The 26,462-nt window shown below is 37.8% G+C and overlaps 3 protein-coding genes across 5 annotated transcripts; 2 read left to right on the top strand and 1 right to left on the bottom strand.

Moving 5' to 3' along the window:
• Positions 1-1,494: 1,494 nt before the first annotated feature.
• On the top strand, positions 1,495-6,497 carry LOC143632839 (glycine-rich RNA-binding protein RZ1C-like). 2 transcript variants are annotated; one of them, XM_077101259.1, is made up of 4 exons: positions 1,495-1,508; positions 1,627-1,767; positions 5,470-5,996; positions 6,070-6,497. In XM_077101259.1, exons 2-4 carry the CDS (start codon positions 1,654-1,656, stop codon positions 6,338-6,340), a joined length of 912 nt encoding a protein of 303 aa, XP_076957374.1. In that variant the 5' UTR covers positions 1,495-1,508; positions 1,627-1,653; the 3' UTR covers positions 6,341-6,497. The 2 variants fall into 2 exon arrangements, with proteins under 2 accessions (XP_076957374.1, XP_076957375.1); XM_077101260.1 differs by lacking the exons at positions 1,495-1,508; positions 1,627-1,767 and adding an exon at positions 4,754-5,293 and having other exon boundaries at positions 6,070-6,496.
• A 4,429-nt stretch (positions 6,498-10,926) lies between these two features.
• On the top strand, positions 10,927-18,533 carry LOC143632840 (uncharacterized). Of its 2 annotated transcripts, none has more exons than XM_077101261.1 (19): positions 10,927-11,236; positions 12,188-12,441; positions 12,530-12,685; positions 12,821-12,979; positions 13,095-13,178; positions 13,253-13,320; positions 13,410-13,748; positions 14,175-14,226; positions 14,301-14,456; positions 14,542-14,685; positions 14,787-14,889; positions 14,961-15,107; positions 15,210-15,264; positions 15,344-15,402; positions 15,523-15,595; positions 15,920-15,981; positions 16,065-18,062; positions 18,123-18,220; positions 18,311-18,533. In XM_077101261.1, exons 1-18 carry the CDS (start codon positions 11,044-11,046, stop codon positions 18,212-18,214), a joined length of 4,194 nt encoding a protein of 1,397 aa, XP_076957376.1. In that variant the 5' UTR covers positions 10,927-11,043; the 3' UTR covers positions 18,215-18,220; positions 18,311-18,533. The 2 variants fall into 2 exon arrangements, with proteins under 2 accessions (XP_076957376.1, XP_076957377.1); XM_077101262.1 differs by having other exon boundaries at positions 10,928-11,236; positions 16,068-18,062.
• Positions 18,534-18,987: 454 nt separating this feature from the next.
• LOC143632841 (putative pectate lyase 5) lies at positions 18,988-26,431 on the bottom strand. Its single transcript, XM_077101265.1, has 5 exons — positions 26,099-26,431; positions 25,021-25,720; positions 24,745-24,936; positions 24,168-24,373; positions 18,988-19,267 (listed from the first exon to the last, which is right to left on the bottom strand). Exons 1-5 carry the CDS (start codon positions 26,239-26,241, stop codon positions 19,036-19,038), a joined length of 1,473 nt encoding a protein of 490 aa, XP_076957380.1. The 5' UTR covers positions 26,242-26,431; the 3' UTR covers positions 18,988-19,035.
• Positions 26,432-26,462: the final 31 nt, after the last annotated feature.

Genomic DNA, 26,462 nt, shown 5'->3' on the forward strand with positions numbered 1-26,462 from the left:
ATTATAACTTATATAAGTGTAAACTTTCCATAAAAGGAAACTTTATTCACCAGGAACTTAACACTTGGGTCAACGCTTAGAATTAAATACTCGTTTCACCATTGAATCTTTATTGAGGTTAAAACTAGTTGAGTTAAGTATTTATAATTCGTTATTTACCATAGGAACCACCACTTTCGGGAAGTCAGTCGTTGATTTACTTGGAGCATTCGGTGAGTCTCGCGTGTAATCCCTTTTTACTTAAATTTTGGGAACTAGTACATACTCATAAACTTTTTATATGGTATGGAACTATCGGGGTGTTTTACTGCTAAATTTTGTCCCAACTTTTTACACAATCATTAGCCCGAGGGGATGGGCCGGAGGCTTGTATGGGTAGTACTATTTGGGAGACCCCCACGCACAGTGACCCTATGTTGGGTAAACCACACTGAGATCTGCGGATCGTTGCGGCATATAACCTACGTGTTTGATTATTGCTTTTAGCAGGGCGATAGTCTGGGACGGTATAACTTCTAGTATGAGTTGGGGGATATTTATGCTAATTGCAGGTTTGATTGTGGACTTGATATGTGATATACCATGATGTGTCAACTTTATTATTATGTGTCTTAAACTCACGAGCTCACCAACATTATGTTGACGTATTTTAGTATGTACTTTTCAGGTAACTTAGCCATTGGGGAAGGGAATGAGGTTACGCCTTAGTCGCCTTAGTGAACCGTAGAAGCCATGGTTTTCAAGAATAAAGTAATGTAGTCATGGAAGACTACTTGATAAATTAAGATGTAATCGTTAGATGACATCCTAGACTAATTAATGGTGCTATGCATCTAAGACAATTTATGGGTCATGGTTGACCCGTTTGCTGTAGTTGTATATTTGAATTTGCAAACTCTTAGCATGTTATGAATTTCCTTTTATGTTTATTTATTTTCCGCTGCTCATGGTTGATACCAGTCGGTCACGACTAGCCCCCCCGGGTCAGGTGTGACAGTGCGCCGGCCGATGGTGCAACTCGCACACCCTCCGAGCCTCCCCTGATCGTAGTAAAGTAGGGAATAAATACAATACTATTTTAGTAGTAAATGGAAAGAGATTAGCTCAACTAACATGGGAAAGTGAAGGTTTAGGTTGGAGACTATAAGGTCTTATAGCAATGGGTCTCTAAGTGCCCTCCCCCCCCCACAAAAAAAAAAAAAAACAAAAACAAAAAAAAACAAGAGATGTTGGGCTTAGGCTACCTAAGACTGCTTGCGATCTCGGCAGTATTATCCGCGTATATATCGTTTTTTACCATTGGGTTACCCTGGGTAGCCGAACTTACGAAGAAAAAAAAAACTACTAAAATATTAGAGGACTTTGTGTCAAGAGTATTAAAGTAAAGGGCATAAAACTGTCAATACTAAACATATTGAACCTTCATATTCAAACCCCTCTGCTAGGGTTTCCACTTTTAAACCTCATAACGATCCGTCAATTCGTCACAACAAAAACTCCAATTTAAGGTAAATTTGTGTATAATTCACACGTATAGTCGCTTGCTGTCACTTGAATTGATTAATTGCGTCGTTAATTGAATTGAATTGAATTGAATTGTTACGTTTCGAATTTGTTAATTTGTAGGTTAATTTTGATTGCTTGTTGAAATCAATGGCTGGAAAAGATTCCGATTACCGTATATTCGTCGGAGGTTTGTCATGGGATGTTACAGAGCGTCAGCTTGAAGACGCCTTTGGCCGGTTCGGCAAAATTATTGACTCTCAGGTTTATTGCTTTTATGATTATTATGCTATTATTATTATGTGATGTGCTGAAGTATAATTGATATTACATATGTTGTATGTGTTATGATTAATTGCTGAGGTTGTATTTGTATTATTGGGTCATTTTGTCATTTATGTTGTTTAGCAAACTTTAGGTCTGTAAATTGATGTATCTCAGTATCTGCAAATTGAAACTGTTTCATTTTTTGATTGGTTAAAAGTTGTTTATTTACGGCTTTAGCGAACTTGAGTAGGTCTGTAAACAAGCAGAACATGAATACGAGCATGAACAATTAAACGAGTGGATTTTGTTGTTCATGTTGGTTTGTTAAGAAAATGTTTGTGTTCGTTTATGTTTGTTCATTAACTTATTCAACGAACATTTTACGAACATAAATGAACAAACACAGAGATAAACAATTATAAGCTAACATCATGGTTAATTATGTGTTATGATTAATTGATGAGGTAGTATGTGGAATAATACATGTATCGTATTTGTGTTATTGGGTGATTTTGTCATTTTTGTTATTTAATTAAGCTTAGGGTTTGTATTCTTGTGCTGATAGTTAGAAACGTTAAACATGTATCTCAGTATCTGCAAATTGAAACTGTTTCATTTTTTATTTGGTTAAATTTTGTTTATTTCGACTTTAGTGTTAGGGCTGTAAACAAACCGAACAAAACCGAATTGAATACGAACATGAACATGAACAATTACACGAACGGATTTTCTTGTTCATGTTCGCTCTTTAAGAAAATGATTCTGTTTGCTCGTGAACATCTTAACGAACGGTTTATGAATGTAAATGAACAAACACAAACAAACATAAACAAACATTTATAAGCGAACATCATGTTTACTTATCTTGGATGGAATGAGAGAGGCGGAGAGACGAGAGGCTGAGAGCTAGTTCCAAAGAATGAAGATGTGGCTAGGGTTGGTGGTGGACTGGCGGGTTACTGCTTAGTGCTTACTAACATGTTTAATTATTTGAAAAGTATAAAATTACATAGTTAGATGTTTTCATTGAGTGTAAACAAGCGGACATAAACGAACGTTTATGAACGTAAATGAATGAACACATTCTATGTCTGTGTTCGTTTGTTTTGTTGAATGTACAAAAAAATGTGTTTGATGTCCGTTCGTTTATTAAATAAAAGAACATACCAAGATAAGATGAATTCTTAACTCTACTCTCTGGGCTGAATTTTTTATATGTAATAGTAGTTGCCTAGTTGGAGGCATTGTTGCATGTTCTAAATTGTCACATTCACTCAGTTACAATTGCAGTTTGCAAAGAGACTATATAAAGGTTTAGCTGCTAGATTAACTTGTTTGAGACTTTGAGTATCTTGTACACTTTCTCAGTATTGAGAAAGCTTGCTTGGCATTTCATATTATAATTAAACTGTCATTTTTAAGTTTTATTATTGGAAGTTTTGATTTTGCTTCATCCCTTTTGTTATTGATTCTCTGTTTGTTTTCTTTTTTGCTGGAATCCTGGTTCTGATCTTTTTAAAACCGGTTAGTTTACAAGGAGTTTTTGGTTCTGCTGGGCTGTATTGTTGAAGCTAACTGTTTGTTGAATTAAGGCATATATATATAGCAACATGTTGCGAAACTCAAAGCTTGTATCAGAAATCTGTTAAGTAAGCATGTGACCTGTTTTTGAGAATTGAGAAAGGGTGGTTGAGATCCATAGATGGAGATCATTATTCCTGACTGCAGTTGTTTTCATTTGTAACTAAACAGTCTTAGTTCTGCGAGGCAAAGAAAAAAACACTTTTGATTCATGCAATTTCATTATTGACCCACGAACTAGTATTTAGTATCCTGTTCTTTTAGTGTCATATTATTATGGCTTTTCAGTTCAGTCACTAGTTAACGGTTTAAGTGGAAGTTAGTTTTCACATCAATGTTGTTTGGTTGTTCAGACTGTAGAAACTTTATGTGCTTTATGGTCTATGCAAGCCAGCCAGTTAGTCTTGAGGTTCTGTGAAGCAGCAGACGACTGACAGCAATGTTACGATGGGCTTCAGCTGGAAGTGATGTTTGTCTGAGTTGAGCTGGTAGTGACGTTCGTCTGAGTTGAGCAGTAGTGTAGAATTTGACTTTGGGTGGTGGTTTCTGAATAGTTCATTGTGGTCTTGTCTAGACAATAGCTTGATAAGTTCAAATCTTTTGCTGCACCTGACAACAGTGTTACGATGGGCTTCAGCTGGAAGTGATGCTTGTCTGAGTTGAGCTGGAAGTGATGTTCATCTCAGTTGAGCAGTAGTGCGAATTCGACTTTGGGCAGTGGTTCCTGAAAGCTTCATTGTGGTCCTTTCTAGACGATGGCTTGATGAGTGCAAATCTTTAGCTGCATCTGGCGTTATCCACCATATCGAGCTGTTAATCTTCTTTACTTTGGTTAACCAGAGCTCTTTAGGATTAAAAGGCCCGTCTTCTGTCTTGACAGGAAGAGTGATGGATGTGTTTTGTTACTGTTTTGAGCAATTTTTCAGCCACTGATGATTAAGAGATAGGGGCATTCCAACAGGATTGCTGGGCATTAACTTTTAAGTTTAGGATTCATAACAGTCTTTTGTGTAAGAAGGCTCGCTAGCTGCTTATATTGTGAAGTTAAAGTTGGTGTTTGATTTTCTGCTTAGCTGGAGTTTCATTTATATTAGTGCTTCAATCAAGTAGAAGTCTCTTAAGTGTTTCTATAATCATGTTGCCCTTGATGATTTGCTATCTATACACTTATACGGTACCCGGCGCCATCTTTTCAAGATTTTGTTCTCCGAGGTAACTGATGTTACATGGAAGTCCACAACTTTTGAGATTCGTGGTTACATGGCGGTTGTGATACAGAAATGGGAATCTCAGTGCTTGATTTTTCAGAATCTACTTGGCTTATAGCTTTCAATAACGTAAATGTGTTAAGATGCTGGAGATATATCACTGCTTGTTGTCACAATTTGCATATTATATATGTTTTAAGGGCTAAATCAGTGTGTAAGAGCTGAATCTGTCTTTTACCAGTGCCTTATTCTTTCTCTAATGAGATGGACTGTTTCTCTTTCTAGGGAAGCCATAATTCTTAAATGCATGTGCTCAAGCATCTCAAGTGCTGTATGTTTGTCCGAAAGATCAGATACTAACAGATACCTTGCATTGAATAGAGTGAAAATAAAAGATTGATATAGAGATCGGGAAGTTCAGTGAAAAGATATTTTAGTAGAATAAACAGTTCTGTGTGGATGTTTGTCTAGAGCATCTCTTCTATCATAAAACCTAACAAAAAATAAGGTAGAACAAAAGCAAAGCCTTGGAACTGTATGGCTGACTGAACTATTGTGGTTAATTCATCCTAAGTGCCCTATGTTTCTCTGGCAAGCTTCTTTAAGATTATAGATTTTTTAAAGTAAAACCGACCAGAATTGCAAGAAATTGATAAAAGTAATTGGTACAGAGTGCTCTGTTATTTTATAAAAGCTGACGAGTTAAGTTCTTTCTTGGCCAAATTGATCTAGAGGTAATGACCGTGATATAAGTAAAATGTCTATTTTCAGAACACTGAAACAATATAAGCTTCTGCTTATTGTATTAGTGTAATATAAACCATCTTATTTTTCAAACTTTTGCAAACTGATGTAAGGGTTGTTGTGTTACTTCTTTGATTGAATGATACTAAGCGCATTTTTGATGTAGATAATGGTTGAAAGAGACACCGGGCGTCCACGTGGATTTGGATTTTTGACATTTTCAGACAGGCGAGGTATGGAAGATGCAATCAGAGAAATGCACGGCAGTGATCTTGGGGAAAGAGTGATCTCAGTTAACAGGGCTCAGCCTAGAATGGCTGGTGATGATCAAGACCATGGTTATGGTGGTAGTTATCCGTCTAGAGGTAGAGGTGGCGGTGGCGGTTATGGTGGAGGTGATAGATCTTTAGGGCAGGATGACTGCTTTAAGTGTGGCCGCCCAGGACACTGGGCTCGTGACTGCCCATCAGCTGGCGGCGGTGGTGGTCGCAGAGGCGGTGGTCAGTACTCTTCTCGTCCCAGGTTTAGTGGCGGTCGTGGCCGTGGAGATCACTATGCAGACCGTGAGCGTTATGTGGATGATAGATATGATGCAGGGCGTTTTGGTGAAAGAGACCGTTTTGGTGATAGAGACCGCTATGACAACAGAGAGAGCAAGTATGAAAACCGCAACAGTCGCTATGCTAATGACAGGTAAGTTAAACTATATTTTGGCACTTTATTTGTTTTGGAATTGATTGTTTTACCCTTTAAATAAATTGGTCAGGTATGCACCCAGTGGTGGAGATCGATTTGGAGGGGATAGGTATGCAGCCCCAGAACGTTATGCACCACCACCACCACCGCCACAGAGCGTGTATGGCAGGGAAAGAGATTATGATAGGGATGTTGGACCAAGGAGGAGCAGTGATAGGTATGGCGGCGGCGGCGGCGGTGGAGGGCCGGTCCGTTATGAAGGAAGAAACTACAGAGACAGAGCTGTTCCATATGACCGGCCTAGAAGGGGAGGAGGCCGCCCGTCGTCCTTTGATTATTGAAAGACAATCTTGTTATCCATCAACTATTAATATGTTTTCTAGATTTGCTTGCTCTTAGGATTTGGATCATTCTCGTTAATGATCCTGACTGAACTCGGTTATTTGTTTTGTTCTGAATCTTTGATTGGTAGGTGGTGTGTTTTTATGAGTATTTGCTATTCAGCGCTTATTCTCTTTGCATTGTTGAAAATTATATGATTAAGATCGTCTTCTAAAGGACAGCATTCAGTATTGCATGTTAGATTTGATACATAAATGATAACTGTTAACCCGTATCCAAATTGCATGCTATAGAGAAGTGAAATAACATGAAAGTTACTATTGTAATTTCTTATCTTCTGATGTAATTATGTTTCAACCATAACATATGCTCAGTACATAAGCATATTCAAGAATTCAATAGCAACAACTTACCTAACTCCAAATCATGTTCTAACTTCATGCATACGAACCACCCAAAGCATCTAGATCTTTGTTATAAGGATCTTGAACCACTTGGCAACCTAGAATGTCCGGATTCAAATGACTATACAAACCAATAAATTATGGACTAAACAATGCGTGAGAGCTGGTACCTATGTGTGCAACAGTTGAGACCTGCCACAACTACACCTCATATTTTTGATACGGTGTTTCGCTAAGACGTGTTGTGAAAGGTGAGCGTGAAAGACATGCCACCTTGTTTCACTAAGAATTTATTATATTATCTGTTTGTTTCCGTTTCTAAAACCATGATAGGTTAAAGTTGTTAATCACTTAGGCGTAAATGAACTTTGATATGTTTTGTTGAAAATATGGTTGATTAATCTAAAAATTGGTTTTAATTTCATGAATTTATGCTGCTATCAACAATTATGATGTGTATGCTTGTTTGACTCCATCGGTTTTGTGTATCCATCCATACTGTTGAGTATAGGCCTATGCTTTAGAATTGATGAATGCCATCTTTAGGTTAAAAGGCTTTGGTTTGGGATACAAGACTTGAGACGAGACATAGTTCTTAAATAACAGATGACTAATATAGTAAATCAAATGAGCTACCTAAGAGGCTAGAGCTATGCTCGAATAATAGAGTCTAGAACTTTGTTAGTATTTTTTTCACATTTGATTAGATTATACATAGGCTTGTTAACGCAAGGCACGAAAGTCTGGTTTTGTATGAGCGGTCCTAAGTCATAATACTATAGATTGCATTGTGGTCTGATATAAGTTAGTGTGTCTATAATGTTGGCCTCTCTTGTTATGTTATAGTTCTACAAACTATATCTAATACGTTCTAGCAGTCCAAACAAGTGGAATGGGCACTTCAATGTAATGAACCCAAAGGTAGCTAGATATTGGGTCCTAAAGTTATAGGTATTAGCTCGACTGCGTAACTAACCAGAACAAAGTCTTTTTAGAGATATTTGTCACAAGAGACGGTCAACCAAAACAGTCAAAACTAAAGACAAAATCCTATATAATAATTAAGTTATTAGTTATTTTCACTAATTCAACTCTAAATCAAATAATATATAAATATATGATATAAGTATAGTAGTAGGAGTTATGCATCGTGACCATGGTTTGACATCTTTTTATTTACCTCAGCTATATTCATGACTAGCACATTTCAAAAGGAGATATATACAATTTCATTTCACATATGTAGTTTTGGACAAACCTTTTTTTTATTCCATCTAACCGATCTACGTTTCTACCCATGAATTTTAATAGAGCTACCATATCGTCACCAAACTTTAATGATTGTTTTTTTTCGATTTATGTTTCTACACCTAAACTTTAATAGAGTTATTATCAACTTATCATACCATCACCGAACTTTAATAACTATTTTTTCTAAGATTTTATTATTCTACCCGTAAACTTTAGTAGATCACCACACGGCCCCTTAAGTTTAACAATTCTTTTTTAGACATTTACGATTCTACCGCGAACTTTAATTGAGTTATCATAATAACAATTTACGTTTCTACTCATTAACTTTAATAGAGTTGTCATATGACCATTAAAGTTTAATAAAGTTATCTTTTTTTTCCCCTTTTTAACAAATATATTATCCTTTGTTAAAGATATTTGTTTATTTAAGTTATTATAATTGAAGCTATTAACTTTAGACTCACTTATTTTTACCATTGTTTAGGTTAAATCCTACCTAATCTACATTAACCTATCGTTAAACCGGGTAACAAGTACATTCTCGTCGCATAAGCAAAGCATCACACACTAGTAGTTAAAGGTGCACAAACCGAGTATTTTCATAAACCGGAACCGGGTAGGAATCGTTTCCGGGTATGGTTGGGTTTCTGACTTGGTTTGTTGAGTTTTTATTGGATTGTAGGTTGGGTCGGGTTTTGATCGGGTATTGGTGGAAACGGTTCCGGCGGATTCAGATCAGTTCTGGGTATAGTTTAGGGGAGAAACCCAAAACCCGGTCTATACCTGCAAGTCGGTTCGGTCGATTCAGGTTCGGTTCCAGATAGAAACCGCTAGGTCGGATCCGGAACTGTATTTTTTCAACCGCTAGGTCGGATCCGGAACTCTAGGTCGGATGTTCTATGCGATGTTCTTAAACGAGCCGGAATTTCGGCTAAAAAGGAAGCCCCCGTAAACTTTCTTACGGATCCTCAAGAAGGAAGATCTACATTACGACCGGCCGATATACTTGTTTTTGGGTGGGTAGGGGGAAAACACGCTTGTGTCGACCTCACAGGAGTGTCCCCTCTTGTTGGGATTAGGGACACTGGATTTGTAGCAGGCCAGACAGCATTGAAGGCGGCATCAGGCAAGGTTGCTAAACACGAGAGAGCTTGTTTGGAGAATCAACACGTGTTTATCCCCTTCGCCTTTGACACTTTTGATTTCTTAGCTCCGGATGCCGTGGACCTTTTGAATAGGGTTCAGAAAGTTGTGTATAGTAATGTATCAGCCCATAAGAATCAAAACTTTGTTTTTAGTCGGATTGGGTTTGCTATCCAAAAGGGGGTTGCGGCGCAGCTTGTTGCCCGCTTACCTGCCACTTCATTGTAAATCGTTTGGATGTTTCTATGAAATATAAAAATAAATAAAATAAATAAATGAATAAAAAAAATAAGCATTTAATGCGAAAAAAATATCAAATATCGGTTATCGCGGTAGGACATCAATTTTTTTAATATCATGTAGAATTTTATATGTATGTATATATATATATATAACAATTTAACACTAACAATTTAGTATACTCTATTAGCATTAATAAATTATCATTTTACAACTTGCAAAACACTAGCAATTGTAGCAAGTAGGAACTAAAAACACTATAAGTTGGAAATTAAAACTTAAAACCCTGATATTAGAAATCGATGATATATATCAACCAGTATCACCGATATTGTAAATATTAATATTTTAACCGATATTTCACATGACTACCGATAACCAATACCAAAATGTAAAAAAATAAAAAACTTCCACTACCTAATAATAATATACTAGACGAGTGCCAGCGCGATGCAGCGGGAAATACAGGCCTTAATAATCACGTAAGAGATTTTTGGATGCTCATCGTTCCATTTGAAACCATGGATTAAGAATTCTTATTTTAAACTCAATTTAGTAGCGAAGTACAAATGAAACCGAAATCTAACCATTGTTAATGGTTAATTTGTATTTGTTGGGTTTTAATTTTCAACGGTTTGGTTTCAGTTTTCGATGACAAAAAAAGGCTTGGCTCACGGCTTAGTTTAAAACCATCAAAACCGGACCATAAACGCCCATACGTAAGATATTTTTTTAACTGATAACAAACTATGACAATGTCATACTCAAATTAAAGAGAATTAAATGCTCGTTTTTATGGTGCAATTTTTTTAGAAAAATATTAACGTACGAAAAAGTTATGACCATTTAAAAATTGTGGGGGAATTTGGGTTAAAAGTGAAATTATAAATAATATATATAGTTAAAAGATGTGGGATCAAAGTTGTAACTTTTCTTTAAATTTCCAAATGTTGATTAAAGTTGAGGGGAGCAATGTTGTAAATAATTTGAAGAAATATGAAGAAACTTTAAATTTAGTGTTAGAATGACTACTATACCCTTACACTGCGTTCTCGAGTTTTTAATTAAAAGAAAAGAAATTATAAGATTGGATAGGATGAGAGAAGAAAAGAAAGTACATACATATAATGCATTCTCAAATTTAATGAAAAATGAAAGAAAGTGGAAGAAAAGAAATGGTTAATTACATTCTTTAGTTTAATTGAAAGGAAAGGAAAAGAAAAAAATATGTAGTTTTACAAATATAGCCTTTTTAAACCAATTATTAGATGTAGATTGTAGAGTAAAGTGGTAATTTTAAATATTTATCCTTTCATTTCTTTCCAAATCATGCCAAATTGACAAGAAAACTTTGGGACTTGAAACACCAAAGCTTTCCTATCATTTCTTTTATAAAAAAAACTCAAGAATAAAGATTTAAACTAAAATCTTATAATTTCCTTTTTTATGCCATGAAAAAAAACTTCTAAGTATACAGTGTTATTTTAAGTTGTACCGTGTGTTTGAAAAACTGTAAATTACTACTACGGATAACTTTTTCCAAGTGTACGTTCACACAGTCTACATCCCACCCCCCATGCAAAAACTCTCTCACCTCACTCACTCTCTCTCCCAAATTCCACTACACAAAACCCTAAAATTTCATCAATCGAAGACCAACAATGGCGGATAAAGGCAAAGGAATAGCCGATGATTCGTCATCCAGCAAACGGAAACGCAACGGCGACGATAAATCCGGCAATCGGAAGCGTACACACCCTAACGTGCTTCAGTTCTTCGAGGACACCGCTTTCGAAATCAACGAGAGTGAGTCTAGCGACGACGAGCACTTCATCGATGATGATGATATGCACGGTAATTTCGTTTCTGTTTCCGATCATCTTTGTTTCTATATTTTTGCTACTTATTGTTATTTTAGGGCTAATTTGTGATTTGAGTGAATGTGTGAAGGTATTGTTTGGTTTATGGTTTAATAGTGATTTGTGGCTTGCATGTTTATAATTTTGTTGATTTTGAAGCTGTTTTGATGAAACGTAGGTGGATTTAGGGTTCCATGAAAATATATGTTTCTTATATTAAAATGAACCTTAGACGTGTAAACGAGTTGAGCCGAGCTAGACTTTTTGACTTACGATCTTGAGCTCGGCTTGTTTTGAGATCGTTCTATAAAGCTCGAGCTCGGCTCATGAGTTGTTTTTTCAAGCTCGGGATCAGCTTGTTTCGAGCTCCTTTTCTAAAGCTTGAGCTCAGCACATTAGTTGTTTTTTCACACTTGGGCTTGGCTCGTTTACTATTTATTTGTTAGTTTATATACGATATTAATTGTTTTTATGTATTTTGAGAAAAATCTGAAACGAGCCTCAGCTTGGATCGAGCTCGTGTACTACCTTAAATGAGTCAATGCTTGTCTGGAGCTTAACTGGACGGTGTAAACTAATTAGTTGTAAAGTATGTAGAATATAAAAGAGGTAAAATATAAAAATACACAAGGCTTGAGCTCGAGATTAATAATTAAACTAGCTTTATTTGAGACTCGGGCTCGTTTCGATTTTTAATGTCAAAAAAAGACATATATGTTGTATCACTTGAGCTACGCTTTTTAGACGTTGAATTATCATAACTATTTTGTCTTCGGTTTTAAATCTTTGATATTTTTTATTATTTTTGTTGTGTGAATATTTGTGCATCTGTATGGGTTCATAACTCTATATTCGTATCGTGTTCTTTTAGCGGAAAACACAGTTCCTTATTATCCTGTTTAATAGTCTCATTTTTTAATTACTTATTGTTTCTTGGCTGTTGCAGTGTTTCTTGATGATGAACTTGGCTCTGGTCCTGAAGTGAAGGCTGAACCAAAGACTCCTAACATTCCCTTTTTTCCCAAAGAAGAGGATATGGACGAGGAGGAAATGGATAAACTTTTGGAAGCACGTTATAAACCAGGTGCTGGTTTTGTTAAATATGCAGAAGACCGAACTGCAGCTTCTAGGAGGGATGAGCGTGTCATGGCTATGCCATATGAGAAGGATGGTCCAGTAATCTGGAAAGTCAAATGCACGGTATATTTGTTGTACCTGACTTTTTAGCTTGTTTTTAAATCATTTTTAGTCCCATATTTCTGTTTTTTGAACATAATGTTGACTGTAGGTTGGACGTGAGAGGCATTCAGCTTTCTGTCTTATGCAAAAGTATGTTGACGTGAAAGCCCTTGGAACTAAGTTGCAAATAATTTCTGCCTTTGCTGTTGAGCATGTTAAGGGTTTTATATACATCGAAGCTGTAAAGCAAAATGACATTAATGAGGTGCATTTGACTATTTTGATGTTTTTTGTTTTCTATGTTTTACTTGGATGGTGACATGTATAGACAATGCTATATTACAAAATTAAGTTTTACTTGTTTCTTATATGCACATTTACATATTTGTTACCTTTTCAGGCATGCAAAGGTCTTTGCAATATATATCCAAGTCGAGTGGCCGCTATTCAAGTGTCTGAAGTTCCACATTTATTCTCTGTTCGAAGCAAATACAGTGAGGTATCTACGGATACCTGGGCTCGTGTGAAAAATGGGAAATACAAGGGGGATCTTGCACAGGTATGTGCCTAACCCAACCCACATAACTGGATTTAGAGATTTTATTTACTATGTTCCTTTGGGGTATTTTTGTTTTTTAGTCGGGTTAGTTCATTGTTTAGCTATATGGGTGCAGGTTGTGCATGTGGATAAAGCTAAGAGGAAAGCTACTGTCAAGCTTGTCCCAAGGATAGATTTACAAGCTGTTGCTGAAAAATTTGTAATGAACTTTACCTATATATATATATAATGTGAACATATTACACAATTTATAATCATTCTTTTTGTTTGCAGGGTGGAGGAGTTACTGGCAAGAAAAACACTGTTCCTGCGCCTAGATTGATCACCTCAAGTGAACTTGAGTACGATACTTAACTTTTCTATATGAAAACTATACTTTGTTGGCCCCACTTATTTATCATTTTATCTCATTTTTTGTCATTTTGTGCAGGGCTTATCGACCACTAGTTCAGTGTAGGCGTGATCGTGATACAGGTGATACTTATGAGGTTTTTGATGGAATGACTCTGAAGGATGGGTATCTTTACAAAAAAGTGCCTTTGGACTCTCTGAGTTTCTGGGATGTTAGGCCTTCTGAAGCCGAGCTTTTAAAATTTTCCCCTGGTAATAAAGAAGAATCTAATGATGTAGAGTGGCTTACTGGACTCTTTGGTGAATGTAAGAAGAAAAAGCCAACAATTAGCAACAATAATACAGGTGGAAAAGGAGAAGGTTCATCAAGCTCCACCATGGAGAATGGTTTTGAAGTTCCTGATCTTGTGCTTCATGGGTATGTTTTTTTAGCAGTCAGATTAAAGGTGATGAAACGGGCGGGTTGGGACTACTGGGTAACACGTCAAAATATGTTTCAGTTACAATGGGTAATTGTTTAATCTAGGGCTCTGTGTCGGCTTTGATTGACTCAGCTTGTCACATTTTCTGGCCAACCTTGTTTTTAATTTTACTGAAAAGTCTGCGTGCTGAACATGATTGCAAAAATGTGTTATTTCAGTGGTAAAGTTAATTGTTTTGAATACAGTGATTTAAGAGGTTGTATTGGCTTAAGTTATGTTGAAACTTTTGAAGTATACGACCAAGTTGACTTTTAACCATTATTTTAGTTTACACTTTTAAGCAGTTAAAGATGAAACACAAATTAAATTGACCTGTTTTTCCATTTCTTCTAATGCACTCTGCTGTGTAATTCTGTCTGCAGTCGCAAGTCTTTTGGGATTGTAATTGGCAGAGAGAAAGATGACCGCATCAAGGTTATATATTAAGTGCTCTTCTATTTGTTTTTGGTTCTTTTTTAAGTATTTTAACATCAGACTGCTGGTTCAAGGTTTTGGAGGAAGGGTCAGATCGGCCTATGGTAGTGGCAGTTGAAGCGCGTTTACTGAAGAAGTTAGACTTTGATAAGAGTTTTACTGCTTTTGATCAGCATAAGAAGATTATAAAAATTAATGATACTGTGAGGATCTTAGAAGGCCCACTAGAGGTTTGTCATCATCTTAAAAGATTCTGGTTTAAATCATCATTGCTAGATTTGAAGTATAAGCAACATGTGGTGTTTTTACCTGCAGTATAAACGAGGAATTGTCAAGCAACTTTACAAAGGGGTCGTATTTTTGCATGATGAGAATGAATCAGAAAATTGTGGTTATTCTTGTGCTAAAGCAAATATCTGTGAGAAGATGGATTTTTCTTCTGATATCTTTAAAGGAAAGGTACGGTTGTCATGGATTAAACACTTCATATTTAGTAGATCATATGTCTTCCGAATATAATTTTTCAATATTAGCAATTAAACACAATTCCTGTATTGCAGGGTGGTAAATCAGATGCCTCTGGTTTTGATGATCTTCCAAAATCACCCAAGTCTCCCTTGTTACCTAACAACGCTTGGGAAGGGAGGGAAAATACCCGCAAGTGTAAGTTTAGAATTTTAAAATTTTAGTTCATGAGTTTATATAATTTTACGTTTATATTATTGGGTATGCAGTTGAGCAAGAAGATAAAGAAGGTTTCTCCGTCGGGCAACCATGTAGAATACGCGTGGGCCCTTTAAAGGGATACATATGTCGTGTCATGGCAATTCGATATTCAGATATAACAGTGAAGCTTGATTCACAGCACAAAATTCTTACAGGTTCAATAACTATCAACTAAGTTATTAACATTTAATCTTTTATTCTATTTGGTTTTACTAGGTATTTTGGAAGTAATCTTTTTTTGAATTTATTATTTGCAGTTAAAGCTGAGCATCTTGCAGAAGTTCGAGAGAAAAGTTCTGCTGTTTCCCTTGGGTATAGTGGTCTAAATTTTGTTAGGTTTCTTTGTCTAATCTCTAGACTTTATTTTGAAATATTGTTTGGTTTTTTAAAGTGACGGGCAGGATGCTGCGAAGCCATTTGAACTGCTTGGGGAGAGTGGCGGTTCTCAAGGTGGGAAATTTTATATATGGTTAACGATTTAAAGTATTATTGTTTTATGTTTTTTTATTCAGCTATATGATTGATATACACATTTGTCGTTTGTGGTTAATACTGTTGAATCCTCTAAAGGTTGGATGGATGCTGCTCCTGCAACTGAATCTGGAGGTGGGGGATGGAATGCTGGAGGCCAGTCTACTGAAAGGTTATATGGATTCTTATATGTAATTTGTTTGTTTTTTTAAATGCTATATATGATTATAAGTTAACATATGATTATAAGCTAACATGATATGTTTAAGTTCCTACCAGTAATATAAAAGGTTTTCTTTACAATCTTCAGTGACTTAATTATATATACAAGCTTGTTCTTGTGAGCACATTTGTCAGATGTTGCCAACTTCTTTTTAAGTTATTAGTTTTTAAATTATATACCTTAGTAGTCGTAGCAGAAACATCAATGTATCTTTATAGTTTATAACATATATTTTCCCTCGTTTTTATTTACTTGATTTTTTTGTGTATGTAGAAGTGCTTGGGGATCTGCATCTGCAAATCCATTAAACTCTGGGGATAATGATGCCAATAAAGGTATTATTGACATTTTGTTTATGTATGTATATTTAAATTTTTTTGCTTGTGCTACTTTCTTAAACTCTTTATTTTATGTCTAGAAGATGCTGGAGGTTCTGCATGGGAGACTAAAACTACACAACAGGGTATGCCATGGGGTGCATCTTCTAGCGAAAACAAAGATGTTGGCTGGGGAGCAAGCTCAAGCGGTGTTAAAAATGACAATTCAGAAAGTGGTGCATGGGGCAATGCAGGTGGCAGTAATGATGGTGAAAACAAGTCTGCCTGGGGCTCAGCTCCTGCACCTACACCTGCTTCGGAAAGTGGTGCATGGGGTAGCAAGAAAACAGATGAAAATACAACAGCTTGGGGGTCAGCTCCCGCACCCGCCTCAAAAAGTGGTGGATGGGGCAGCAAGAAAACAGATGAAAATGCAACAGCTTGGGCGTCAGCTCCCGCACCACCCGCCTCAGAAGGTAGTGGATGGGGTAGCAAGAAAACAGATGAAAATGCAACAGCTTGGCGGTCAGCTCCCGCACCACCCGCTTCAGAAAGTAGTGGATGGGGTAGCAAGAAACCAGATGAAAATACAACAGCTTGGGGCTCAGCTCCCACACCCGCCTCAGAAAGTGGTGGATGGGGTAGCAAGAAAACTGATGAAAATACAACAGCTTGGGGGTCAACTCCTGCACCGGCCTCAGAAAGTGGTGGTGGATGGGGCAGTACGAAAAAGGATGAAAATACAACAGGGTGGGGTAAGAAAGATATTGCTTCTGCTGATGCAGGATCTGCGTGGGGTAATAAACAAAGTGAGTCATCTGGCAGTGGTTGGGGAAATAAGGCGGCGCCAGTTGGTGGGAACAAAGATGATAATGCGGGTGGTGGTTGGGGAAGCAGTAAGGATGGTGGGGGATCGTCGTCATGGAGTAAGCCAGCTGGCGGAGGCGGTTCATGGGGTAATCAAGACGGTGGAGGGGGATCTTCGTGGAGCAAACAAGATGGTGGAGGTGGAGGTGGGAACAATTGTTTCAAGTGTGGCGAGGCTGGGCATATGTCTAGAGAATGTCCACAAGGGGGTGGTAGTAGCGGTGGTGGCAGAAATTGTTTCAAGTGTGGTGAGAGTGGCCACATGTCTAGAGAGTGTCCCAAGGGTGGTGGTGGTGGTGGCAATGCTTGTTTCAAGTGTGGAGAGACCGGGCATATGTCTCGGGAATGTCCACAAGGGGGAAGTGGTGGTGGTGGGGGTGGCAGAAGTTGCTATAAGTGTGGCGAAAGTGGTCATATGTCTAGGGAGTGTCCCCAAGGTGGGGGCGGTGGAGGTGGTGGTGACAGAAGTTGCTACAAGTGTGGTGAGAGCGGTCATATGTCCCGTGAATGCCCCCAAGGGGGCGGTGGTGGGGGTGGTGGCAGAAGTTGCTACAAGTGTGGTGAAAGTGGTCATATGTCTAGAGAATGCCCCCAGGGAGGTGGGGGTGGAGGCGGTGGTGGTGGTGGTAGAAGCTGTTACAAATGCGGTGAGAGTGGACACATGTCTCGGGAATGCCCTCAGGGAGGAGGTGGTGGCGGAGGTGGTGGTGGTGGTGGAGGAAGGAGCTGTTATAAGTGCGGTGAGAGTGGGCATATGTCTCGTGAATGCCCTCAGGGTGGGGGTGGTGGTGGTGGCGGTGGTGGAAGAAGCTGTTATAAATGTGGGGAGAGTGGACATATGTCCCGTGAGTGCCCCCAGGGAGGCGGAAGTGGTGGTGGAGGTGGAGGTGGCAGAAACTGCTTCAAGTGCGGTGAGAGTGGTCACATGTCACGAGAATGCCCTCAAGGTGGCGGCGGTGGAGGTGGAGGCGGAGGCTATGGTGGTGGTAGCGGTGGCGGTGGCGGTGGTGGGTGGAGTTCATCAGGGGGTTGGAGCAGTGGCAATCAGACAGGGGGATGGAGTAGTACCAAAGCTTCCGATGCTGATGCAGGAAAGAAGGATGATGCACAAGGTGGTGGTGGTGGTGGTGGTTGGGGTAGCAGCAGCGGTGGCGGAGGTGGTGGTGGTTGGGGAAGCAGCAGCGGTGGCGGAGGTGGTGGTGGTTGGGGAAGCAGTGGCGGTGATGATACAGGTAATTTCATTTCCTTTTGTTATTGTTCACAAGTATGAATTACTAATAATATCCGTGCAGGTAAAAAACAAGGTGATGATCAAGCAGGAGGATGGGGGTCTGGTAAGAAGGACGAAGCCGAAGGAAGTGGCTGGAAGAAATCAGGCTTGTAATAACAGGTGAGTTTTTTAAATATTGTCAGCTAAACTATACTTAATTTTGGTGTTTCCATTGACTGCAAAACTTACTTTTTTCCTCTTTTCGTGCAGGTGGGCAATCTGATGTTTGTTCTAAGGATGATTTTAATCTCTTCGCCTAATCTTAGTGACTTTGTTTTCTTTTGATGAATATTTATCTACTTCTGGTTTGAACTTATGTTTTTGATGTGGGTCGCATCATGAAACCGTATGTTTATATTCTCGACTTTGTAGTTTGTGTGTCGGTGTCACTATAAGTTTATGGATGATTGCATTAGTTATGCTTGTTTACGAAGTTGTACCTCGAAGTGAATCAGAAAGTAATGTTTTCTGGTTCAGCTTATAAGTGTTTACTTTCAAGCTAACTTTGTGGAGATTTTTCGGTCTAAGAAAACAGGTTTCATTTTCAGTTATAAAGTACGCATACGCATTGAAAAGCGACTGAAATGCGCTTCCGGATACTAAAATGCAACCAAGACCACTCACATTCTATCTTATCAGTTTGGTACCAAAAATGTAAAGGGGTATCATATGCTAAACAATTTAAAAAAAAGTTCTAACAAATAGCTGTCTTTGAAACTTGAATACTGTAAAACCTTAAAAGGCACACAACACTTCTATATTTTCAATGATAAAATTGTTAATTAAGTTTAAAATATTTCATTTTTTTATGTTCCTTGAATAAAAACCGATCAACATCAATGAGCCATTGACTCACACAAGTTTGGGACCAGGATAATGAACCTTTTTATCACCTCTTTCCTTGACTTTTAACAAGAAAAATATAAAATTAATCATTAAAGTAATAATAATAATGAAAATAAACCACCATTGGTGGTGGTGGTAGTCATGTACAAAACAAAAACAATACAAAAGATGGTGGTTAGGGACGGCGATATTGCAACTGTGCCACCACCAAATATCATCCCAAAGTAGTCACCATCATCGCTTCGGCTTGCTCCAGTGTTCCCGCTAGTGCTATCTCCAGTGACCGGTCCATCCGTGAATGACAAAGTCCCATCATCATCCCTACACGCACCATAACGACGTTAACTTGTGCATCATGTTATGAAAGCAGTACATATTGGTTATAAAAACTCAAAACAAGAGTAGACATTCATAAATCATAAAGAGGGGGCTTTTGTTATTAATGGAAACAAAAAGTTATATAAAGTGAATTAGTGGGTATTGTTGAAATCAATGATGATCACACAACTATTTTATGACATTAGTAAGTCACTATGATTGCTTATCTTTTATAATCAGTTAAAAAAAGCTACCAAAATAATAATTACTATGCAATCTAGTAAAATAACTTTTGGTCATGACTTATATTTCTATAGTTTAATCAAACTATATATTTTGTATCAAAACAGTGATGACTAGGGATGGCAATGACACCCGAACCTGATGGGGAAACCCGATATAATTGGGACGGGTAATACCCGACCTATTAGGGTTTGGGACGGGTTTGGGATTAATTTTGAAAATTTTCGTGGGTTTGGGACGGGTTTGGGATTTGTAATACCCGACCCGATTACCCGATAACATTAACCCATTTACCCGATTATATACCCGACGGGTAAGGATCCTAAGAGAACCCTTTGTAAATTGAGATCTTTGAGAACCATTTTGGACCACTAAAAACACCTTTAAAAAAATATTTAAAAAAATCATAAAACAAAAAATAATAAAAATTTTAAAAAAGTAAAAAAAACCAAAATTCTTATATTTCATTCTGGTTTCATTAAAAAAAATAAAAAAAAATGACAAAAATAAAAAAAATTAAAAAAAAAACGTCGTATTATACACATATGTATAGTTTTATATAATCTTTAGTTACGTAATATACACATATGTACAGTATCATTTATCTTAAATTATACACATGTGTACAAAAAAATGATGTAAATGTACATATATGTATATAGTATACATATGTGTATATAATTTAGCTAAACCAAGTTTTTTTTTTATTTTTTTTATTTTTTATTTTTATAAAACCGGGATGATAAAATAAGAATTTTGGTTTTTTTTACTTTTTTGATTTTTGTGTTTTTTTTTATTTTATGATTTTTTTTATTTTTGGGTTTTTGTGGTCTAAAATGGTTCTCATAGTTCTCAATTTCAAAAAGGTTTTCTTATGATCCTGATCCTATACCCGATATACCCAACATAACTTTTTTTATGTTTATATATAGTATACTCTACGTATTTTAAATATATTATATGTTAAAATTTGTTTATAACAATTATTTGAGACATTTTATTTTTATGATAATCATTATTTGTGATCGATTAGTTATATTTTGTCAAAACCCGAAAGAAACCCGATGGGTTTTAGGCCAAGTATACCCAACGGGTCTTTTAACAAAACCCGATTAGAAACCCGAAACCCGACGAGTAATTACCCGATTAAAACCCGACGGGTTTGGGATGGACTTTTATAAACGGGTATGGGTTTAGGAATACCTAAACGCGACCCAAACCCGACCCATTGCCATCCGATGACATCATTCTAAACTATGGCCTAAAAATCCGCTCCTTATATTTAAAATGAAATCATCCACTTTAAAACTGGCCCACAACTATAAAAAATGGGCCACGACAGTAGAAAATGGCCCACAAGGCCACAATGAACACTTTATCAGGCATGCAACCAATCCTCTTATCCTCTTTTGTAAATACTCAAAAAAATACAACTAATTTCTGAACAATAATAAATGAAGTGTGGCCCCACAAGTCACCATTTCCAGCTTGCGCACACATTTTCTTTTCATGTCCTGACAGAAATGATTATGACATTTCACACCCATGAAAACAAACTCATGTTCCCTTTTACCCTTTAGCTAGTTTTTTGAAGACACATTTGCCTAATCTAGTGAGCCCCATTGATATATTAAAAAGCCAGTTTTAGTGTTTTATCAATGTTTTCGTAACTGGACCGGTCTAGGCTCTCTAACCGGTCCACTAGTATGATCCGTTTTAAATATCAGATTACATGATAAATAATTAATAATTTGAATGGAGGGCTATGGGGTCTTAAAATAAAGAGCACTTTGTCCATTTTCTCAAGGAAAAAGACACCAAATGCCCTTTTTTAAGGTGTAACTCACTTTCCAAGATGGTAGTGGGGACTCTCTACTCTCTAGGCTCTAAAAAATAGTGTTAGTACCATAACCAAGATTAGTAAACCATTGGGCCCCTCAAATCATCTCTAAACCCGCTCGTCTCACCAACGTTTAACGTAAGTGTTAGCAACGTTTTTCACTAACGAGTTTGAATCCTCGCCCTTTAGAAATGCAAAACCTTATGTAGTTGCCCTTTACAAAAGTATAATGCCAAAATATTTGTGCACAATACACTTCTCTAGATACTTAAAATGAAAGTTTGTACATCTTGAAGTAGAAGTTGCACATCTAGTCCATGGCTTTGTAGCCTAGTGGCATCTTGGTGGTGGGATAAGGCTTAGGGACCATAAGGTCCTGGGTTCGAATCCCATAAAAGGGGGTTTTCCCAACTTTTGTTGGCTTTCCTCCTGAATTGGTGGTTAGGCATTATTGCCTAGTGGAGATGGATATGATCGCGTGGTTCTGCTGGTACTATACTCCAGTGGTCCGTGAGTGATCCTAAATTTGCCGTTCAAAAAAAAAAAAAGAAGTTGCACATCTAGATGAATAAGAAACAACTCATGACCGTTGGCGTTTTTGGGCCCTTTAGATCTCCCACACGGTCACGTGCGCCCATGTAACTTAGTTAAGGTGTTACATTATTATGTGTCTAGTTTTACTTTTTCCACAACACTCTATTTTACTATTTCCATGTATAAGTTTTCTGTTTTTTTAATTCAGAATATACTTTTATTGTAACTTTATAAGTTTCATGTAAAAGTACTTTGAATACTACATTTTAATATACAACACCATCAAATCAAACTTTATCATCCATTGATGTCATATTCAGAAAAAAAAGGCTATGCAACCCATGTGAGAAGTGAAAAAATAGAAATATTCTTGCAACCACTAAGGCTGAGGGGTGTGGGACTTCAACGGGGGCGCTAGAGCCTCTCCGCTCGCGCCCCCAGGCGCTAACACCACACCACCAGGGCACTAGCGGGGGCGCTAACGCGAAAAACAATGCAGGCGTGAGCCGGTTAGCGGGAGAAGAGAGAGGGCTGCACAACTTTTGATGGTTTTTTGACCGTTGGGAGCCGAACAAACCAAAAAAAAAAATATTTTTCCTATATAATTATACCCCATTTCACCCATTTTTATACCAAAACTTCAAACATTCACCCAAAATCAATTCATCTTCTCAACTTTTTTTTAAAAAAATGGCTGGAAATTGGTTCCCAAACCTTGATTCAGATTATCTTGACGATGATTTATGGTCGTCACCGCACCAACCGATATTTTATTCGGAGCCGCAAGAATCATCCGGCTTTCAACCATCCAACAGACAACCGTCTCATAACTTTGTTGTTCCGGAGACACAAGAATCACACGGTGAAGCTACGGGACCAAAAAGACGCGTCAACCGGAAAAAACAAGTTGCAACGGACGGGTCGGGACCGGCTTCGACTCCGAGGACGAAACGGAAAGCCACTCCGTGGTCATCGGATGAGAAGGAAGCCTTGTGTCGGGCTTGGATAGTCATTTCTGAGGATCGGCGTTGCGGTAATTGTTTTAACGTTTTTAAAATTATGATTTTTAATAAAAAAGTTAAATAAAAAAGTTAAATGGAAATCTAATTTATTTAGTCATTTTGCACCCGACTACCAAAAGAGCAAGATTTTTTGGACAAAGGTTAAGGAGACGTTCTACATGCTCGTTGGGAGTACAGAGCGGAACGCCGATATGATTTCGGGTCGGTGGTCCGAAATCAGAAAATTTGTCGGTTTGTTTACTAATCTTTTCAACAGGAACAGCGGTCGTATGAGACCAAGTGGCAGTGATGATTTGGCGGTTTACAATTTCACGGTCGAAGAGTGGAAGCAGGAGTGTTTGCGGAGGTATGGGATGGTGAAGACGTGGGACGATTTAAAGTTGTGGGAGAGGTTGAAAAGGTGTTCCAAGTGGGTTGAGCTGGTGGCGCCGGACTTTGATGCGGAAGTAAGGCCGAAACGGACTAAAACTAGTTCGTCTGGAGCGTATAGCACTTCAACCGGGTCGGATTGCCGCGTTGGATTCGACCTAAACATTGCGGAGGAGGAAACGTCTTCACCGCCGAGGAGGTGGCCATTGGGAAGGGACGCCAAGGGGAAAAAACCGGCTGAGGGGGAAGCCGTAAACATCGCCAATCTTGTTGAATCCCTCAATAAATTCAACAAAACCATGGAGGTGGTCTCTTATGACAAAAAGGAAAAGAGTCGAATGAGAGATTTGGACTTTCTTACTAGAGACTTCAGTAACCTAAATCCGGTCGATCAAATGCTAATGGAAAAGCAAAAGGAACGTATCCGAAAGAGGTTGATCGAAGAAGACCAAGCCGAAGAATAAGAAGAATGTTTTTTTTAGTACTTTAATTTTTATTTTATTTTTAGATATTAATGTGTTTTTTTATTAATGTGTGTTTTTTTAATAATTTATGAGTTTTTTTAATAATACGTTGTTTGAATATATTTATAAAAAAATAAAAAAAAATTCGCTGGAGCCCCTCCACACCAGGGCCAGGGGCTCCAACGAGGGCTCCAACACCCACCTTATCCAGTTTCTCTCTCTGCCACACGTCATAATATTATTGGTTGGAGTCCCCATTAAAGCCCCCCACACCCCACAGCCTAGAGGGTAGGATAGACAACTTAACCACAAATCTACAAAGAATCATATGCAAGTTGGGTGAAAAGGCAAGTGGATGACAAAATACTATAAAATCCAAGTTAGTATGCAAGTTGTAAAGCATAGAGTATGTATGTACTATGTAAGCATACCTTGGTCCACCAAAGACTCCAGCATACTTGGTCAATTGTGTCACCATGGCAGCTGACTTGGGCTCGTAGCTAGACGCCTTTGCATAGATCGCACTCAAGCCGTCACCAGACGGCACAAAGAAGGCACCGTTCACCATTATATCACCGTCTGTTCTCCAATTCCAACCCGACCAGTTTCCCTCATCCGTGTCCACTCGTTTAGTCACCTATTTACGAGCGTGCAATAAACAAAAAAAAATGATTAATAAAGTTTTTAGAAGTAATATGCTTAAATCTCTAGAACCATGAGTCAAATCAATTGGTGTAACAATAATACCACATTAAATGGTAACTTACTAAGGGGGGTGGTCCAACAATGTGACAAAAACTAGTCATAATGTTCTAGTTTTAACTATCTCATGAATGCGGTTTTATAACTTTTATTGTAAGTAATCTAATTGTTATGTTTATTATTTCACATGATGCCCTTTTGTTGCCATGTCAGCATTGGCTTATTGTTAATACTATTTTGAGAGATGAAGTCATAAAACAACTAAGAACACGAATACAAGATAATGGACACCAAACACCAAGGTACCTCTTTAGAGTCGGCATTTGGTGGTGCAATGTATCGGTTACCCTGACTATTGATCGTAGGGTCCGCGCTACCACCAATAGCGTACATCTTCCATTCAGTAAAATCATTATTCACCACATGAAAATACCCATGTCTACACCTTGGCATTCTTTGTATCAAACCTTTCCCAAAATGATTAAACGCAAATGTAACCTACATAAACACCAAAAAAAATAAAAATATTATTAATGTACAAGTCATCAAAGCACGAAAACAAAACTTCTTATTATAACTCACCTGCATTCCTTTGTCAGGCATGTACTCGTCGTCATGACCCATAAGCATAACCTCATTATGCCTTGTAAAATAACTATTCGAAATAGTAATCGCGGTGGACCCCAACACCGCATCGATCAACCCATCCGTACAATGCGAAAGCGAGCAATGATCAATCCAAATATTCCTCGACCCGGATATCGATATCCCATCTCCATCCGATTTACCTCTCAACCCGACATGCGTAGGACTCGACCGTATATTAGTATTACCCGACGGCTTACAATCGTACACCCGTATATTATGAATAATAACATTACTAACATACTGTAACGTAATACACCCATTACCCGTAATTGCCACGTCAGCGCCACGTCCATCAATTGTTTTATAACTATTAACTATTAACTCGTGTTTAAGTTTAATAAACATACTGGATTTAAAAACAATCCACAAGGGTTCAGTTTGTAAGACGGCGTAACGGAGTGTGCCCGGAGTTGGGTTGATGACGTCATCGTCGGAGGAGTCAGTGACGACGTAGATCTGTCCGCCTTTCCCGCCTAAAGAGAATCTACCGAACCCAATTGCACAGTCAGCAAGACGTTGTCGTTTATTAGCCCAATTGGGGTCGCAACGCCAGCAATCGTCGATTGGGTTTCCGGTGAGACACCCGCCGGAATTTTCAAGCATGTTTCTTCTGTGAATTGATGCATTTAGAGTGCTGTAAATGGAGAAAATATTCATACCCAGATGTTAGAATGGTGTAATGAGTAAAACCCAGAAGCAGTTTTTTATAATTTAAAGAATCTTTATTTTTTAAGGAATTTTGGAAGTTGTTAAATTGATGCATTTAGTTTGCTGTAATTGGAAAAATGATTCATACCCAGATGTTAGAATAGTGTAATGAGTAAAACCCAGAAGCAGTTTTTAATAATTTTAAGAATTTTTATTTTTAAGGAATCTTGGGAGGTGTTAAATTGATGCATTTAGTGTGGTGTAAATGGAAAAAAGAATCATACCCAGATGTTAGAAAGGTGTAAAGAGTAAAACCCAGATGGAGTTTTGTTTAATTTTAAGAAAAAGATATAAAAGATGTTACCTTTGTAGTTCTTGAACTACAGCTTCAGGGTTAGGGTGTTGGTGAGGGAGTGTGAGGTTGAAAGTGGCTTTAGTGATGGAAAAGAGAGATGTTAAGAGGCAAAATAGTAAAATGTAGGTGTTGGGAGTGTGAGTCGGAGGCATTGTTTGGTTGATTTTGAACGATTAAAGATGTGAAGGAAGGAAGCTGAAATGAAACAGGAGGTGGGAGGGAAGGAGTAAATTAAGGGGAGTGTTAGTGAGGTTGTATATAATAATGTGTATGGAGCAAATAAATGGTTGGTCTGAGGTAGTTTATGCTTTTCATGGTATTTTTTGCATAAAGAAAAACTCAGAAGACAAGAAGAGTGGGGTAGGGCCAGGGG

Source organism: Bidens hawaiensis, unplaced genomic scaffold (assembly GCF_021521415.1).
Source record: "Bidens hawaiensis isolate Kalapana, Puna unplaced genomic scaffold, B.hawaiensis_p1.1 tig00006534_1, whole genome shotgun sequence".
Lineage (NCBI taxonomy): Eukaryota > Viridiplantae > Streptophyta > Magnoliopsida > Asterales > Asteraceae > Bidens > Bidens hawaiensis.